At 55.0% G+C, this 13,183-nt stretch overlaps 1 protein-coding gene across 1 annotated transcript; it reads left to right on the plus strand.

Annotated features, from left to right (window-relative positions):
* Positions 1-862: 862 nt before the first annotated feature.
* On the plus strand, positions 863-13,043 carry TLE6 (TLE family member 6, subcortical maternal complex member). The gene is made up of 17 exons (XM_055429126.2): positions 863-937; positions 1,497-1,570; positions 2,087-2,160; positions 2,560-2,605; positions 4,340-4,381; positions 8,871-8,933; positions 9,024-9,318; positions 9,431-9,453; positions 9,734-9,794; positions 9,875-9,978; positions 10,069-10,106; positions 10,439-10,691; positions 10,780-11,030; positions 11,449-11,590; positions 12,002-12,152; positions 12,615-12,691; positions 12,866-13,043. Exons 2-17 carry the CDS (start codon positions 1,568-1,570, stop codon positions 12,968-12,970), a joined length of 1,728 nt encoding a protein of 575 aa, XP_055285101.2. The 5' UTR covers positions 863-937; positions 1,497-1,567; the 3' UTR covers positions 12,971-13,043.
* Positions 13,044-13,183: the final 140 nt, after the last annotated feature.

Raw genomic sequence — 13,183 nt, forward strand, 5'->3', positions numbered from 1 at the left:
GGCCAACTTCCCATCTCAAGCAGGCCATTTCACACCAGAAACAGCACTCCTGAACCTCTCCACACACACCCCACCCTAGAGTAGAACTAGGCTTCCCCCCTTGGCCTTGAACCTGGAAAAGTGTACAGTTCCAAGGCCTTTCAGTTCCTGCCTTTGGTTCTCAGATTTCTCAGAGCCTCAGTCCCCGGGCTTGGAGGGCTGCTAAGAAAATTCGCTGATAAAATGCACAGCCCCAGGCTTTCCTCCTAGGAGGCTGGATAAAAGGGAGCCTTTGAATTTTCCCCAAGAAAGAGGACCGAAGCTTCGTTTGCATTGCACGTTATTTAATACTGAGAAGAAGGTGCTTAGCCCATATCTAAGGATCCGAGTGAGAGTGCTTCCATTCCCCGCCCCACCCTCAGCCTGGAGCCGCTCCATGGCAGGAGGAAAAATTGACGAGGCTTCTCACAAAACAAGAAGAATACACACCTCCCAGTCTCTCCTCAAGCTGCACCGTGTGACCCCGAGCCCCTTGCCTTAACTAAATATCCTCATCACTGCCGGGACCCCAAATTGCTTACAACTGCACGCTGCCCTTCCCCGCCTCGGGACCGCAAGGGTTAAGCGCAGGCGCCTAGCGCGCTGATTGACAGCTCGTCCGGCGGCTGGGGAGAGCCGACCAATCAGAGATGGGAGTCGCGGCCCACGTGGGTAAGCGCCCTTACGGTTGGTCAGTGCCTCCGGCGGCCGCCTGCGGAGCCCGATCCCACGTGCAGCTGCTGCTAGTTCATTGAGCGGCTTCGTGGTGAAGGTGGCGGGGGGGCGGGGCCGGGGCGGGCCGGGGCGGGGTCAGGGCGGGCCGGGGCGGGGCCCGATGGGTCAATTGGCCTCCCGGGAGCGGCGGTGGGGGTGCTTCCTGTCCTCCTGAACTTGGCTGACCCTGGCGGCTTCCTTCTGGGTAGGCCTTTGGATCTCTTGGCAGACCCCAGGGTCCCTGGGCTGGGGAGGAGGCTGGAGGTGTGCTGAGGGGCAGAAGTAAAGGAGTTTAGTGCCTCAGGACTGATTAGGTTTCTTTCTTTCTGAGAAATTTCTAATTAACCAACCAACTCTTATTCATCCTTCAAAACCCCTTTCCAAATGATGTTCTCCGGTGCTTTAGGAAACTGTCTCAAAACTTAAGTTTGAGCTTTGATATCTTTCTCTGGGGTTCCACCAGCCCTGACTGCTCCTAGAAGGAAGTGTATATGTTTGGCACCATACCCTGTGCCCCACCTCATAGAGTGAAGCCCCAGGGGGCTCACCAGGAATCAACACAACTGGAAGCCCCAGAGAGAGGTGAATGAATGAATATGTAGAGAATGCAGTCGGGTGCTGGCAATTAGGGAGGGGATTGGAGGCCCAGGACTCGGTCCTAGAGGGAAGATCAAGGTGGGCCAAGGGTGGGGTGGGGCTGGTTGTGTCTCTGTTCCTGAACAGCCTTCTATGCTCAGGATCTGTCATCTCCTTGTTAATTTTAGAGTCCCTGGCTAAAGTCCTTGTTACTGCAACCTCTTGGGGTCATCTCAGCCCCCACAGGCACCCTCAAAACATGGTGAGGCATTACCCCTGAGGGGAGGGGCGAGGAGGCAGCAGCTGGGCTCAAATCTCTCTCTTCTGCTCCTAAGGGAGGGACATGGGCTGGCTGGCCAGGCCTTTAAGCTGGGGATACTAAGCCATCATACTTTAAGGCACTTTTGTTTTAAAATTAAACATTTTATCACCCAGGTGATAAACACCTGGCTACATCATCTGTTCAGTTAATATTTTACAAGCAAAAGTCCCTTCCTCTTTCCTGCCCCCGACCCCATTCCCAGAGAAAACCACTTCTAACAGTTTAGGCCAGGGGCCGGCAAGCTTCCATAACAGGCCAGAAAGTAAATATTTTCAACTTTAGGCCAAGAATCAAGATGGAAGATATTGTGTGGGTACTTAAGTAATAACAGAGAGAGAGAGCAATGACCTTCAGGTCTCAGGAGGTCCCACCCCACCCTCTTGGGGGCTGATAACCTGACAGCAAGTATGCTGCCAGTCTGTGGGTTTTGTTCATCCTCCACTTTGACTTCTCCAGGCGCATCCTGAGGCCAACCTTCCAGCGCAGAACTATCAGGATGCCCTGGATCAGCTCAAGCAGCACTTCCCCAGGTGAGGACAATCCCCGGGGGCTAGAGGCACTGCTGTGGCTGGAAGTCCCATAGAGGGAAAGAACCCCAACTTTGTCTCCATGGCCCAAAATGCAGGACCAGTGTGGGCAGCGACCATGTTGGAGGGTGAAACAGAAGGAAAGGAAAACCAGTAATACCAATCCTGGCTTTCATTTCAGCTTTTGACTATGTGTGGTTCAGTGTGAATTTGCTTACATTCAATTATATTTTGTAAAATACTACATTCAAATCACGTTCATCTTGACGCTGCCTTCAGTGTGGCATGTGGAAGGGACTAGCTCTCTTAATGGAACTGCCCTTCTGGGGGACTGAGGGCAGGGCACATTCTGGGGAAGGGTCTTGAGGCCTCCACTTCCAGCAGGTCTGTCTTCCCCGGCAGGTTTCCCACTCACTTGACGACGCAGGTGGACCTCGCTTATGGCTTGGTGAGCCCCGCCCCCACCTGTCAGCCCGTCTGGAGCCACCTGGAAAGGCTGTTGTGTTTAGTCTCATAATCCGGGTTAGGGGACACCGCCTCTACTTTGCTTGCTTTAGGCAATGCAGAGAACCCACTGAGCCCCAGCTTCGTGTGTTTTTCTTCTTTTAAATGGAATTCAGTCATAGACACTTTTATTTTTTATTTATGGCTATGCTGGGTCTTTGTTGCTGCTCTCAGGCTTTCTTTAGTTGTGGTGAGTGGGGGCTACTCTCTAGTTGGGGTCGAGGGCTTCTTACTGCAGAGCACAGGACTCAGTAGTTGTGGCTTTCAGGCTCTAGAGCACAGGCTCAGAGCTGTGGCCCCTGGACTCAGATGCTCTGAGGCATTTGGGATCTTCCCTGGCTAGGAACAGAACCCATGTCTCCTGCCCTGGCAGGCAGATTCCTTACCACTGAATCACCAGGGAAGCCCATGTGAGTTTTTCTTAATTAATAAAAACCTTGCTGTGAAAACAAGCAATTCCATATTTAAATTAAGGAGATGTTTCTTCAGGCCACAGTTGGTCAGTTAGGAATATACAGCATATGACTAGAGTCCCTGCCCTTCAGCAGTTTATGTTCCAGTGTGTGCTGTCTTCTGGAACTTTCCACGATGTTAGGAACGTTCTAACCCACCAGCCCCACATGGCTACTGTGCTCCTGTAAGGAGCTGAATTTTCATTGATTTAAAGTAAAAGAGCCTTATTTGACTGGTGGCTCCCTCACTGGACAAAGCAGCTCTAGGGGAAGGAGGGAGACAAACATGTAACTAGAGAAGCAAGATTTCACAAAAATATAAGTGCTCAAAAGAAAATAGAAGGTGAAGGGGTGAAATGAGTCGGGGTTTTGAGCTCAGGTAGTCAAGAAGGGCTTCTTGGAGGAAGTGACGTGCTCAGCAAGACATCACAGATAAGGAGTTTCTGTCACCCTAGAGAGAACAGGGAAGGTTGTTTCAGGCAGCAGGCATAGCATGTGCTGAGGTCTTGGAAGGACTGTGCCTGGTGTTGGAGGAACAGTGAGGAGGCCCGTGTGGCTGGAGCAGTGAGTGAGGGGGAAAGAGGGAGGCGGAGAAGGCAGGGAGGGGACAGGGCAGGTCACAGCCCCCTTTGGCCTTCTCTTCATATCTAGAATGAACAACAGTTGTTCAGCTGCTCAGTTGTGTCCGACTCTGCGACACCATGGACTGCAGCACGCCAGGCTTCCCTGTCCTCCACTATCTCTGGAGCTTGCTCAAACTCATGTCCACTACGTGGTGATGCCATCCAACCATCTCACCCTCTGTTGCCCACTTCTCCTCCTGCCCTCAGTCTTTCCTGGTATCAGAGTCTTTTCCAGTGAGTTGGCTCTTCGCATCAGGTGGCCAAAGTATTGGAGCTTCAGTTTCCGCATCAGTCCTTCCAATGAATATTCAGGGTTGATTTCCTTTGGTATTGATTGGTTTGATCTCCTTGCAGTCCAAGGGACTCTCAAGATTCTTCTTCAGAACCACAGTTTGAAAGCATGACAGCCAGGGGTCTCCCTAATTACCTCCCACTCTTAGTATGGTTGGCCATATCCCATTTGATGAGAGCAGACACCAGAGAGGTAATTACACCTTGTCCAGGGTCACACAAAATGGGGAGAGGGCTGCACAGCATTAAGTCTTGCACTCTTGCTCACATCCGTTGACCACCTCCTCATGTGATTGCTGGTGTTCTTTGCAGGTCCTGAAAATCCAGCAGGGGATCCAGGAGCATCTCAAGCAGGTGAATGAGTGACAGGAGCTTGGGTGGCGAGGGAGGGCTGCCCTCCTTTCATGGCAGGAGAAAGGGGAAGAGGGGGGAGGGTAGGGAGGGACAGGGCAGGTGGTGCAGGCCCTAGCAGGCTGCAGGGGAAGACTTGGGCTTCCCCCTGCCCCCTGGGAGGTGGGGTTGCAGATAGAGTGGGTGGGGCCTGAAGTGGAACCCCAGGATATGAGGTGGCCCCACATCTCAGGAGTGCATCTCCGATCCTGTGCCTCTCCGATCCTATGCCTCTCCTTCTGGGCCTGCTTCCAATCCCCATGGGGCTGGAGAAGGCCAGGGGCCTGTCAGCACTTCACAGGTCAGTTACTTCTGCTCGGAAGGGGCCATTATGTGCCAGGCACAGCCGAATGCAGTCTTCATGTATCTGAGGTTCTCAATGGCCTAGCTCACATTGGCAGGGGAGAGCAGGCCTGCACCAGGCCTCCCCTCCTCCCACGTGGGGCGCCTTGCCCAGGCTGAAGCGCAGCTTCCACCCCGCCTGTCCTCCCGCCACCTGGCTCCTTTCTCCTGGGCACTGGCAGGACTTTTCCGCCTGTGCCACATGTGACTGGCGGAGGGCCAGGGCCATGTCTGCGACTTAGCAGAGCCTGGGGTGAGAAGCTCAGGGAATAGGGAAAGACAGATCCAGAGTAGAGCAGAGTGGAGGAGGAGGGGCCAGGAAGCAAGCAGAACACGGTTATTCATTCAACAGATATTTATCCATCACCTCCTTGCCAAGTATGGTTGTAGGTGCCAGGGAAATAGCAAAAGAGAACACAGACAAACCGCTGCCCTTGGGGTGAGAGGAACTTGGTAAACAGAAGTGTCAGATGGTGAGGACTGGGCATGGTGGGAGGTGGAATTGAGCAGCCCCAAGGGGATGTGGAGGGAGGAGGGTACCAAGGTGGCAGTGGGTTACAATTCAGGGTGGTCAGGGAAGACTCTGTGACATTTGAGCAAACTCTTGAAGATCAAAGGAGGGAGGATAGGTGTCTGGAGTGAGGAGTAGACCTGGCAGAGGGCACAGCCTGTGCAAAGGCCCTGAGGCAGGACTGTGCCTGACCCTGGTGTGTTGGAGGAACAACCAGTGGGGCCCTGTGGCTGGAGCAGAGTGAGCCAGGGGGAAAGAGGAAGGAGAGGAGGGAGGGAGGGGATGGGGCAGGTCGTGCAGGGCCTTGTGGGCTGCAGGAGGACTTGAGTTTTTGCTCTCCGGAAGGTGGGAGCCCTGGAGGGCTGTGGGCAGGGGAGGGGGCGGGCTCTGACTCAGATGCTCATTTGCGCCCTCTGGTGCCTGCTGCAGGGAGGAGGGACAGGCATTGGGGTCCAGTTAGGACTATCCAGGTGTGGGAGGCTGGCTGATCACTGGGAAGGTGTGGTGGTGAGAAGCACGCAGAGTGGGGATGTGTTTGGAGGAGGAAATTCAGAGCAGGTGCTGAGAATCGAAGGGTCTGAGGAGGATCCCAGAGGGTCTCCACCAAGCACCTCTCCCCCGACAGAGAGCCCCAGGTGATGCTTACTCCTGGTTCTGTGCAGACCACCGCCCCCTCCCCTGTTTTCAGTCTCTCCTCTACCAGCTTCCCTCGATGCGCACTTAAAATCCCGAGCAGCAGCAGGGCCCCTCGCTCCCCAGCCCGCCTGCACACAGCTCTCCCCCGGGAGGGCCAGCTCGCAGGCAGGAGGGAGCAGCACTTTTCATGCTGAGTGCATTAAAGTGCCAGTAAATTGCGCATTAACGAGCCAGGGCGAATTGGGGAAGGCTCCCCTGGGCCTTGTGCTGCTGGGAGGCCCAGCTGGGGAATCCATCTCTGACTGCCCTAGGAAGCAGCCGCCTGGAGCTACAATGGCTCGGGGAGGGGGTCCTCACCCCGCCTCTCCCTCCCCCATCCTGTCCGCCCCAGTGACAGGCAGGAGATGAGACTAGGCTGCGAGTGGGGACAGGTAGACAGCCCAGCCACCGCATATACTGACTTTGGGAAATTGACTTTGGGGCTCTGAGCCTTGTTTTCTCATCTGCAGGATGGGAACCTCAGTGGTGCCCGTTCAACAGAAGTGAGAGCCACGGTCAACACTCACCCCACATTCCTTAGCAGATATTTCTTTCTGTGAATCAGAACATTTCCCCAGGATTTCGGAATTCACCCTGGGCCAAACAGCATCTTGGTATCCACCACGGAGAAGAGGCATGTGCATTGGTAAGGCCCATGGGCACTGCCTCCAAAGCCACAGGCCGAAGACTGAACCCATGTCCTCCTCTGCAGTAAACATGGGCCACGTGTGGCTGTTTACATTTTAGCTGGCAATCAAGTGGCACCGTCCACATGTCAAGGACTCAACCCTAGCAGGCAGGTCTAGAACATTCTTAATATCACTCTGTTTAGTCCTCCTGGACTAAATATAGCTGCGTATACGCACATTCTCACAGAGCCTCTTATCAGCCCGAGAGGGTGGGTGTCCACGGTGAATTCCTGGCAGTACTGCAGGGGGCTTCCTGTCTTGGGTGGTTTGTGTCCTTGGCTGGAGGCCAGGAACATTGTAGGAGCTGCTGCCCTTGGTTCTTTTATTTATTTGACTGTACCAGGTCTTAGTTGAGGCATGTGGGATCTAGTTCCCCTGACCAGGGATCAAACCCAGACCCCTTGCATTGAGAACTTGGAGTCTGAGCCACTGGTCCACCAGGAAAATCCCTGTCCTTGGTTCTTGAGCCCTTGGATGTGGCTGGTGGGCCTCAGGGTTGCAGTTTATTTTTTTGACCACATTCTACTGCATGTGCAATCTTAGTTCCCTGACTAGGGATAGAACCTGTAACCACTGGACCACCAGGGAAGTGCCCACATTTTTAATTATACTTAACTTTATATTAAATAGCCACCTGCAGTCAGTCTGTGCAGGGCAGCACAGTCTCAAGGAAGGAGAGGTTAAAATCGCTTCTAGTACTTGGGCCAGAAAAGCTTTGTGGAGAAAAGCAGTAGGACGTGCCATAGGAGGGAGCCTGTCCTAAAGGAACAGATGGCAACCTGCTGGGAGGGAGAAAGAAAATTTAGGGAGCCTTCCGTGACCACAGAAACTGTTGACTTAATCCTGGAATCGGTAGCAGTCACATTGCTTGACTTTTATTTTTTTAAATATTTATTTGGCTGCACCGGGGTCTTACTTGTGGCATGTGGGATCTAGTTCCCTGACCAGGGATTGAACCCAGGCCCCCTGCATTGGAAGCACAGAGTCTTAGCCACTGGACCATAAGAGAAGCCTTAAAGAAAGTTAAGTCGCTCAGTCGTGTCCAACTCTTTGCGACCCTGTGGACTGTAGCCAACCAGGCTTCTCTGTCCATGGGATTCTCCAGACAAGAATACTGGAGTGGGTTGCCATTTCCTTCTCCAAGGGATCTTCCCGACCCAGGGATCGAACCTAGGTCTCCCGCATTGCAAGCAGATGCTTTAACCTCTGAGCCACCAGGGAAGCCCCAGAGAAGCCTTGGCTCCACTTTAGAAATAAGTGACCAGCCAGATTCCCCGGCTGCCCTGTCACCAGCCCTGCTCCTGAAGAGGAAACCATCGATTTCTTGGGATCTTTGCAACATTTCCACAAATTCAAATGTCAGTCCCTACATGGGGGGACCTGGGTAACAGGGCTTTGCTTCTTAAAGCCATTTTAAGTGGGAGTGGCATTCAGGTCCAAGAAAATGTGAGTTTGATGAATTTACCATCTTAGGGTGGTGACTGGTCGTTAGGGCTCGATTTTTGTCACCTGCGGCCACGGTTGCCTTCTGGGTACCAAGAGCGTGCTTTTTGCTGGGTGACCACAAATCCACCCAAAAACGTTCAAGGGAGGTGGTGTACCCCATATTGCCCATGAGGAAACTGGCTTGTTGGAACGGGTTTGTCTTTAAGGTGGTTTTTTTTTTTTTATTATTTATTTGACCTCACTGGGTCCTAGCTGCATCACACGGGATTTTCAGTCTGGGTTGCAGCATTTGTTGTTGGTGTTCAGTCGCTCAGTCGTGTCTGACTCTTTGCGACCTCGTGTGCTGCAGCACACCAGGCTTCCCTGTCCTTCACTGTCTCCTGGAATTTGTTCAAACTCACATCCACTGAGTCAGTGATGCCATCCAGCCATCTCATCCTCTGTCATTCCCTTCTCCTCCTGCCTTCAATGTTTCCCAGCATCAGGGTCTTTTCCAGTGAGTCAGCTCTTCACATCAGGTGACCAAACAATTGGAGCTTCAGCTTCAGCATCAGTCCTTCCAATGAATATTCAGGTTGATTTCCTTTAAAGGGTTGACTGCTTGCAGCATGCTGGATCTTGAACTACACCATTTGAACTCTTAGTTGCAGCATGTGGGAGCTAGTTCCCTGACCAGGGATCGAACCCAGGCCCCTTGCATTGGGAGCATGGAGTCTTAGCCACTGGACCATCAGGAAGGTCCCCCAGGGCTGTCCTTTATGAAGCTTTAATGGGATGACCTCCCCTCCAGGCAGAAAACTTCCTACAGATGGTGGAGACCTGCAGCCAATCCCTAGGCTTCCAGCTGGGGGAGGTAGGTTCCTGGGTCCTCCAGGAGGGTGGGGATGGGCTCGGGGCAAAGGGTGCGTCCTCATGTCCCTCACCCATGACCCTGCGCTTCCAGAACCAGGGGAGCCAGGCCTCCCTCAGTGAGCAACCCAGCCAGGACCCCCATCACCCAGGGGCCACGCCCCCACAGACCTCCAGTCTCCAGGATCCACACTTTGAAGACGTCCTGGTCACGAGGTCATCCGACTGGTTCCAGCGATCCCCCAGAGTAGACAATGACATAGTCCGCCAGCGAGACACGCAGCCTTGCTGGAACTTGGAGCCCCAGTTTTCACAGGATATTCTGACAGAGCAGCTCTGGGAGATTTTTGCTGGGACCCAGGACCAGGGGGAGCGCCCGAGACACAGGAGTGAGCCTCCCTGGGGTTGAGGGAACAGGGGGGCTCAGGCCATGTGGAGAGGCAGCATCTGTTGAACTTGGTTGCCCTGCCTTCTCTCCCTTATCCCTTCCTGTCGCCATAGTGACAGACCAGGCGCCAGGCCATGTAAGTAACTGGAATCCTCAATACCCAGAGGAGTGGGCTTTGTCCTGACTGGGCCCCCTGATAGGGACCTCTGGGTGCCTGTGGGATTGGCCTGTCCACCCCCTTACCCCTTGGAGACCCTCAGAGAATACCTGCAGCTCAGCCTCAATGGAAGGATGGGACTTCTGGCAGCTAGAGCATCTTGTCTGCGCTGCCTGGGCCCTCCCACCATGTTCTGCTTCTCAGACTAACCCTGGCACATCCTTTGGTCTGAACTGATTTCCCCAATTCCCATGGGCAGGAGAGCCAGGAGCCAGGACCACGATACTTGGGAGTGAAAATGCTTCCCAAGGACACTCTGGGTAATCCAGGGGGAGAAGGGCAGTCCACCCTGGGGGGGAGGGGGCACGCTTACCACTGATTCACTCTTGTCTCTGCCCAGTTTTCCTCCCACCCACGCCCTCCCCCAGCTCCTCTGAGGGGTCCCGAGAGGGAAGCCCAGGCCTGGGTGCTGTAGGACAGGGGGTGTTCTCCCACATGGCCCAGGTAAGACCTTGCACTCCACACAAAAGCTGGGGGGGAGGCGGTCAGGACAGGAGGGGGATGCGGCTCAGGTGTGACCTCATCCACCCACAGGAGCTTGCCAGGAAGACCTATCAATTTCTGAAGCCCATGTAAGTATGTCCCAACTTGTGGTCTGAGGCTAGGGGAGCCCAGATGTAGGAATGAGAAGACTTCCTGGAGGAAGGGGCAAAATGCTTAGGACCTTGAAGGATGAGTAGGAGTTTGGGATAGGACAAATCATTCTGGGCAGAGGGGAGCAGTGTTCCATTACAGGAGACAGAATACTTGGAGGAATGTGTGTAGGACCTTGGGGGATGTAGAGTGTGGTGGAGGAGTGAGGCTTGAGAGACTCCCCAAACCTGAAAAGGAAGGAAGCCCCTTTGGGGCTTGCTGCAGAGAGGCTCTCAGGCAGGCTGCTGACTCTGAGGCCTTCTCTCTCAAGATGCTGGGACCCTGAGGACTTTGAAAACACATGGAATAGGCCTGATGCTTTGCCCTGGCAGTCCAGGAAGCTGGCCGTTCCACACAGACTGGAGAAGATGCGGAGACTAGAACATGGGGAGCCCGTGCTGGCCACGGCCGTCAGCAGCTTCACCCGGCATGCCTTCACCTGCGGCAGGGGTGGCGTCAAGGTGTGGAGCCTGGTGGGCCAGGTGATGAAGGCCAGGTTTCCAGAGAGCTTCCTGAGAGTAGAGGTGAGGGCTCTGGGGCGGGGTTTGTGGGAACTGGGAGTGCCCTGCCCCCTGCAGGGAGGAAGCTCACCTCAGACTCTGCCCACCCCAGACACCAGGGGCCTACCTGCGCACCTGCCTGCTGTTCTCAAACAGCACAGCCCTTCTCACGGGCGGCCACAACCTGGCTGGTGTGAGCCTGTGGGACCTGACGGCGCCTTCCCTGCATGTGAGAGCCGAACTGCCCTGCGCGGGCCTCACCTGCCAGGCCCTGGCTGCCAGCCCTGAGGACAGCCTGGCCTTTGCTGGCTTCACCAACGGCAGCATCAGGATCTGGGACCTGCGGGACTGGAGTGTGGTCAGGTGTGGCCCAGGGGAGAGCCCCTTCCTGTCTCAGCCCCTGAGCAGGAAACCAGCAGTTTCAAGGCCAAAGCCCCTTTCCTTTGGGAACTCTTACATTGGAGAGTTGAAGACCTGGGTTCATGTCATCGCTAGGCTGTTTGTTTGAAACCCCGTTGTGGGACTTCTTGTCTGCCTTGGTTTTCCATCTGTCACCCTGATGTGACTGGGCGACATAATTCCCGGTTGGGGAGCCGTGCCAGGCCCTGTGGGGTGCTGAGCAGCATCCCATCTCCCACCCACTCAATGCTAGGAGCACAGATGTCCCCAGACATGGTCCCGTGGGGCTTAGACTCACCCCTGGGGAGTGTGATTGGGTGTCCAGGGGGCACAGAGCTTAGTCTCAGCTCTGACCTCCCTCCCTATGCCTCTCCTGGGCTAGGGACCTGCCGGGACATCCGAGCGGTGCCAAGAGCATTGCTGTTAAAGACCAGCATGTCTGGACAGGGGGTCTGGATGCCTGCCTGCGGTGCTGGGATCTGAGGGCCACTGGGGAGCCCCAAGAATACCAGTTTGAATCTCAGGTATGCAGCTGGGATGTGGCCTGTTTGGTCAGGTAGCAGCTGGGCCTGGGACTGAAGGAGGTTGATGCTGGGGGAAGGGTAGGGGGAGTGGTACCTCAAGTCTCCGTGATGCTGTGAAGAGAGGGTTCCTTAGTTACATCCCCCTCCATCGCTCAGATGACATTGGATGCTTTTGTACTCTATATCAAGGGATCATATTCTGAGTCTCTGTGATAATCTGGTAAGGTAGAGAGGACCACACTCATTTTGTAGATGAGCCAACCTAGGCCGGAAATGTGAAGTTGCTTGTTGGTGCCTCCCAGCCAGGAAGCAGGCAGGTAGTCAGGCCCCCAGAGTGGGTTCCTGGGCTCCTGCCACCTCTTGACCTGGCTGGGACCTGATCCAATGTTTTCCTTGCTGTCTTCTCCCCAGATAATGAGCCTGTCCCCCAGCCCCCATGAGGACTGGGTGCTGGTGGGCACGGCCAACGGCCAGCAGTGGCTGCAGCCCAGCCTCGGGGGCCCGAAGCGCATGGTGGGGTGTAAGGACGGCACCATCCTTGGACTCAAGTTCTCCCCTGTGGGTGAGTGGCCAGGAAGGGACTGGGGAGTCCCCCGTGGTCCCCAGCGATCCTCAGCCTCCCACAGGGCACTGCCTCACTCAGACCCACTCCCCCAGCCCTTTCTTCTCTTTTTTTAATATTTATGTGTTTGGCTGCACTGGGTCTTAGTTGCAGCATGAAAGATCTTTAGCTGCAGCATGTGGGATCTAGTTCCCTGACCAGGGATCGAACCTGGGGCCCTGCATTGGGAGCATGGAGTGTTAACCCCTAGGCCACCAGGAAAGTCTCCTGCTCAGCCCTTTCTGACCCTTCCTGACCAACCCCCCTGACCACGCCCTTCATCAGCAGGAACTCCCCTCAGAGATGCTATCTGCAGGGGCTCACTCAGGGAGGTGTGAGGGTCTCCAGTTCCCAGATCCCTAGGGGTCCAGTCCTCAGCTGCCAGCTTTCTCTGTGACTGGGCCCCCCTCTGCCTCTTCCCAGGCCAGTGGTGGGTGAGTGTGGGAACAGACAACCTGGTTAGCATCTTCAGCATGCCCATGGGGACCATGGCGGTCCAGGTACAAGGGCAGGGCAGGAGGGTGGTGCGTGTGTGTCCTGGGTGCTCAGGGGCCAAGCCTACCAGTCCAAATGCAGAGGCCCCCCTCAACCAAGAGGGACCATGTTTGAATGGATGGGCAGATGTTAAGAACAAGAATGGGTGAGTCCCTCCCTCTACCCCCCAACCCTCCCAGGTGCCTGAGAGATCTTCTGTCATGTGCTGTGATGTGTCCCCCAGCAACCACCTGATCGTCACAGGGTCCAGGGACCATGCCTCAGTGTACCAGCTCACATACTGAGGGCTTGCCGGGGTGGGCGGGCTCACACGATGAGTGATCTTTGTCATGTGTAATAAAGCAATTGGAAAAAGCACTGGTCCAGTGCTGTGTCCTGTCCCCGGGTACCTCATGGAGGTTTGAAGGGACTTTGTCCAGCCCAGGTCTCTACATTTGAGTCCACCTCTCCTGAGAGTCAGGTCAGAGCCACTGACCCCTGCCATCAAGAGAACTGGA

This window comes from Moschus berezovskii, chromosome 8 (assembly GCF_049115385.1).
Source record: "Moschus berezovskii isolate FMDL1 chromosome 8, NW_MosBer_1.0, whole genome shotgun sequence".
Classification (NCBI taxonomy): domain Eukaryota; kingdom Metazoa; phylum Chordata; class Mammalia; order Artiodactyla; family Moschidae; genus Moschus; species Moschus berezovskii.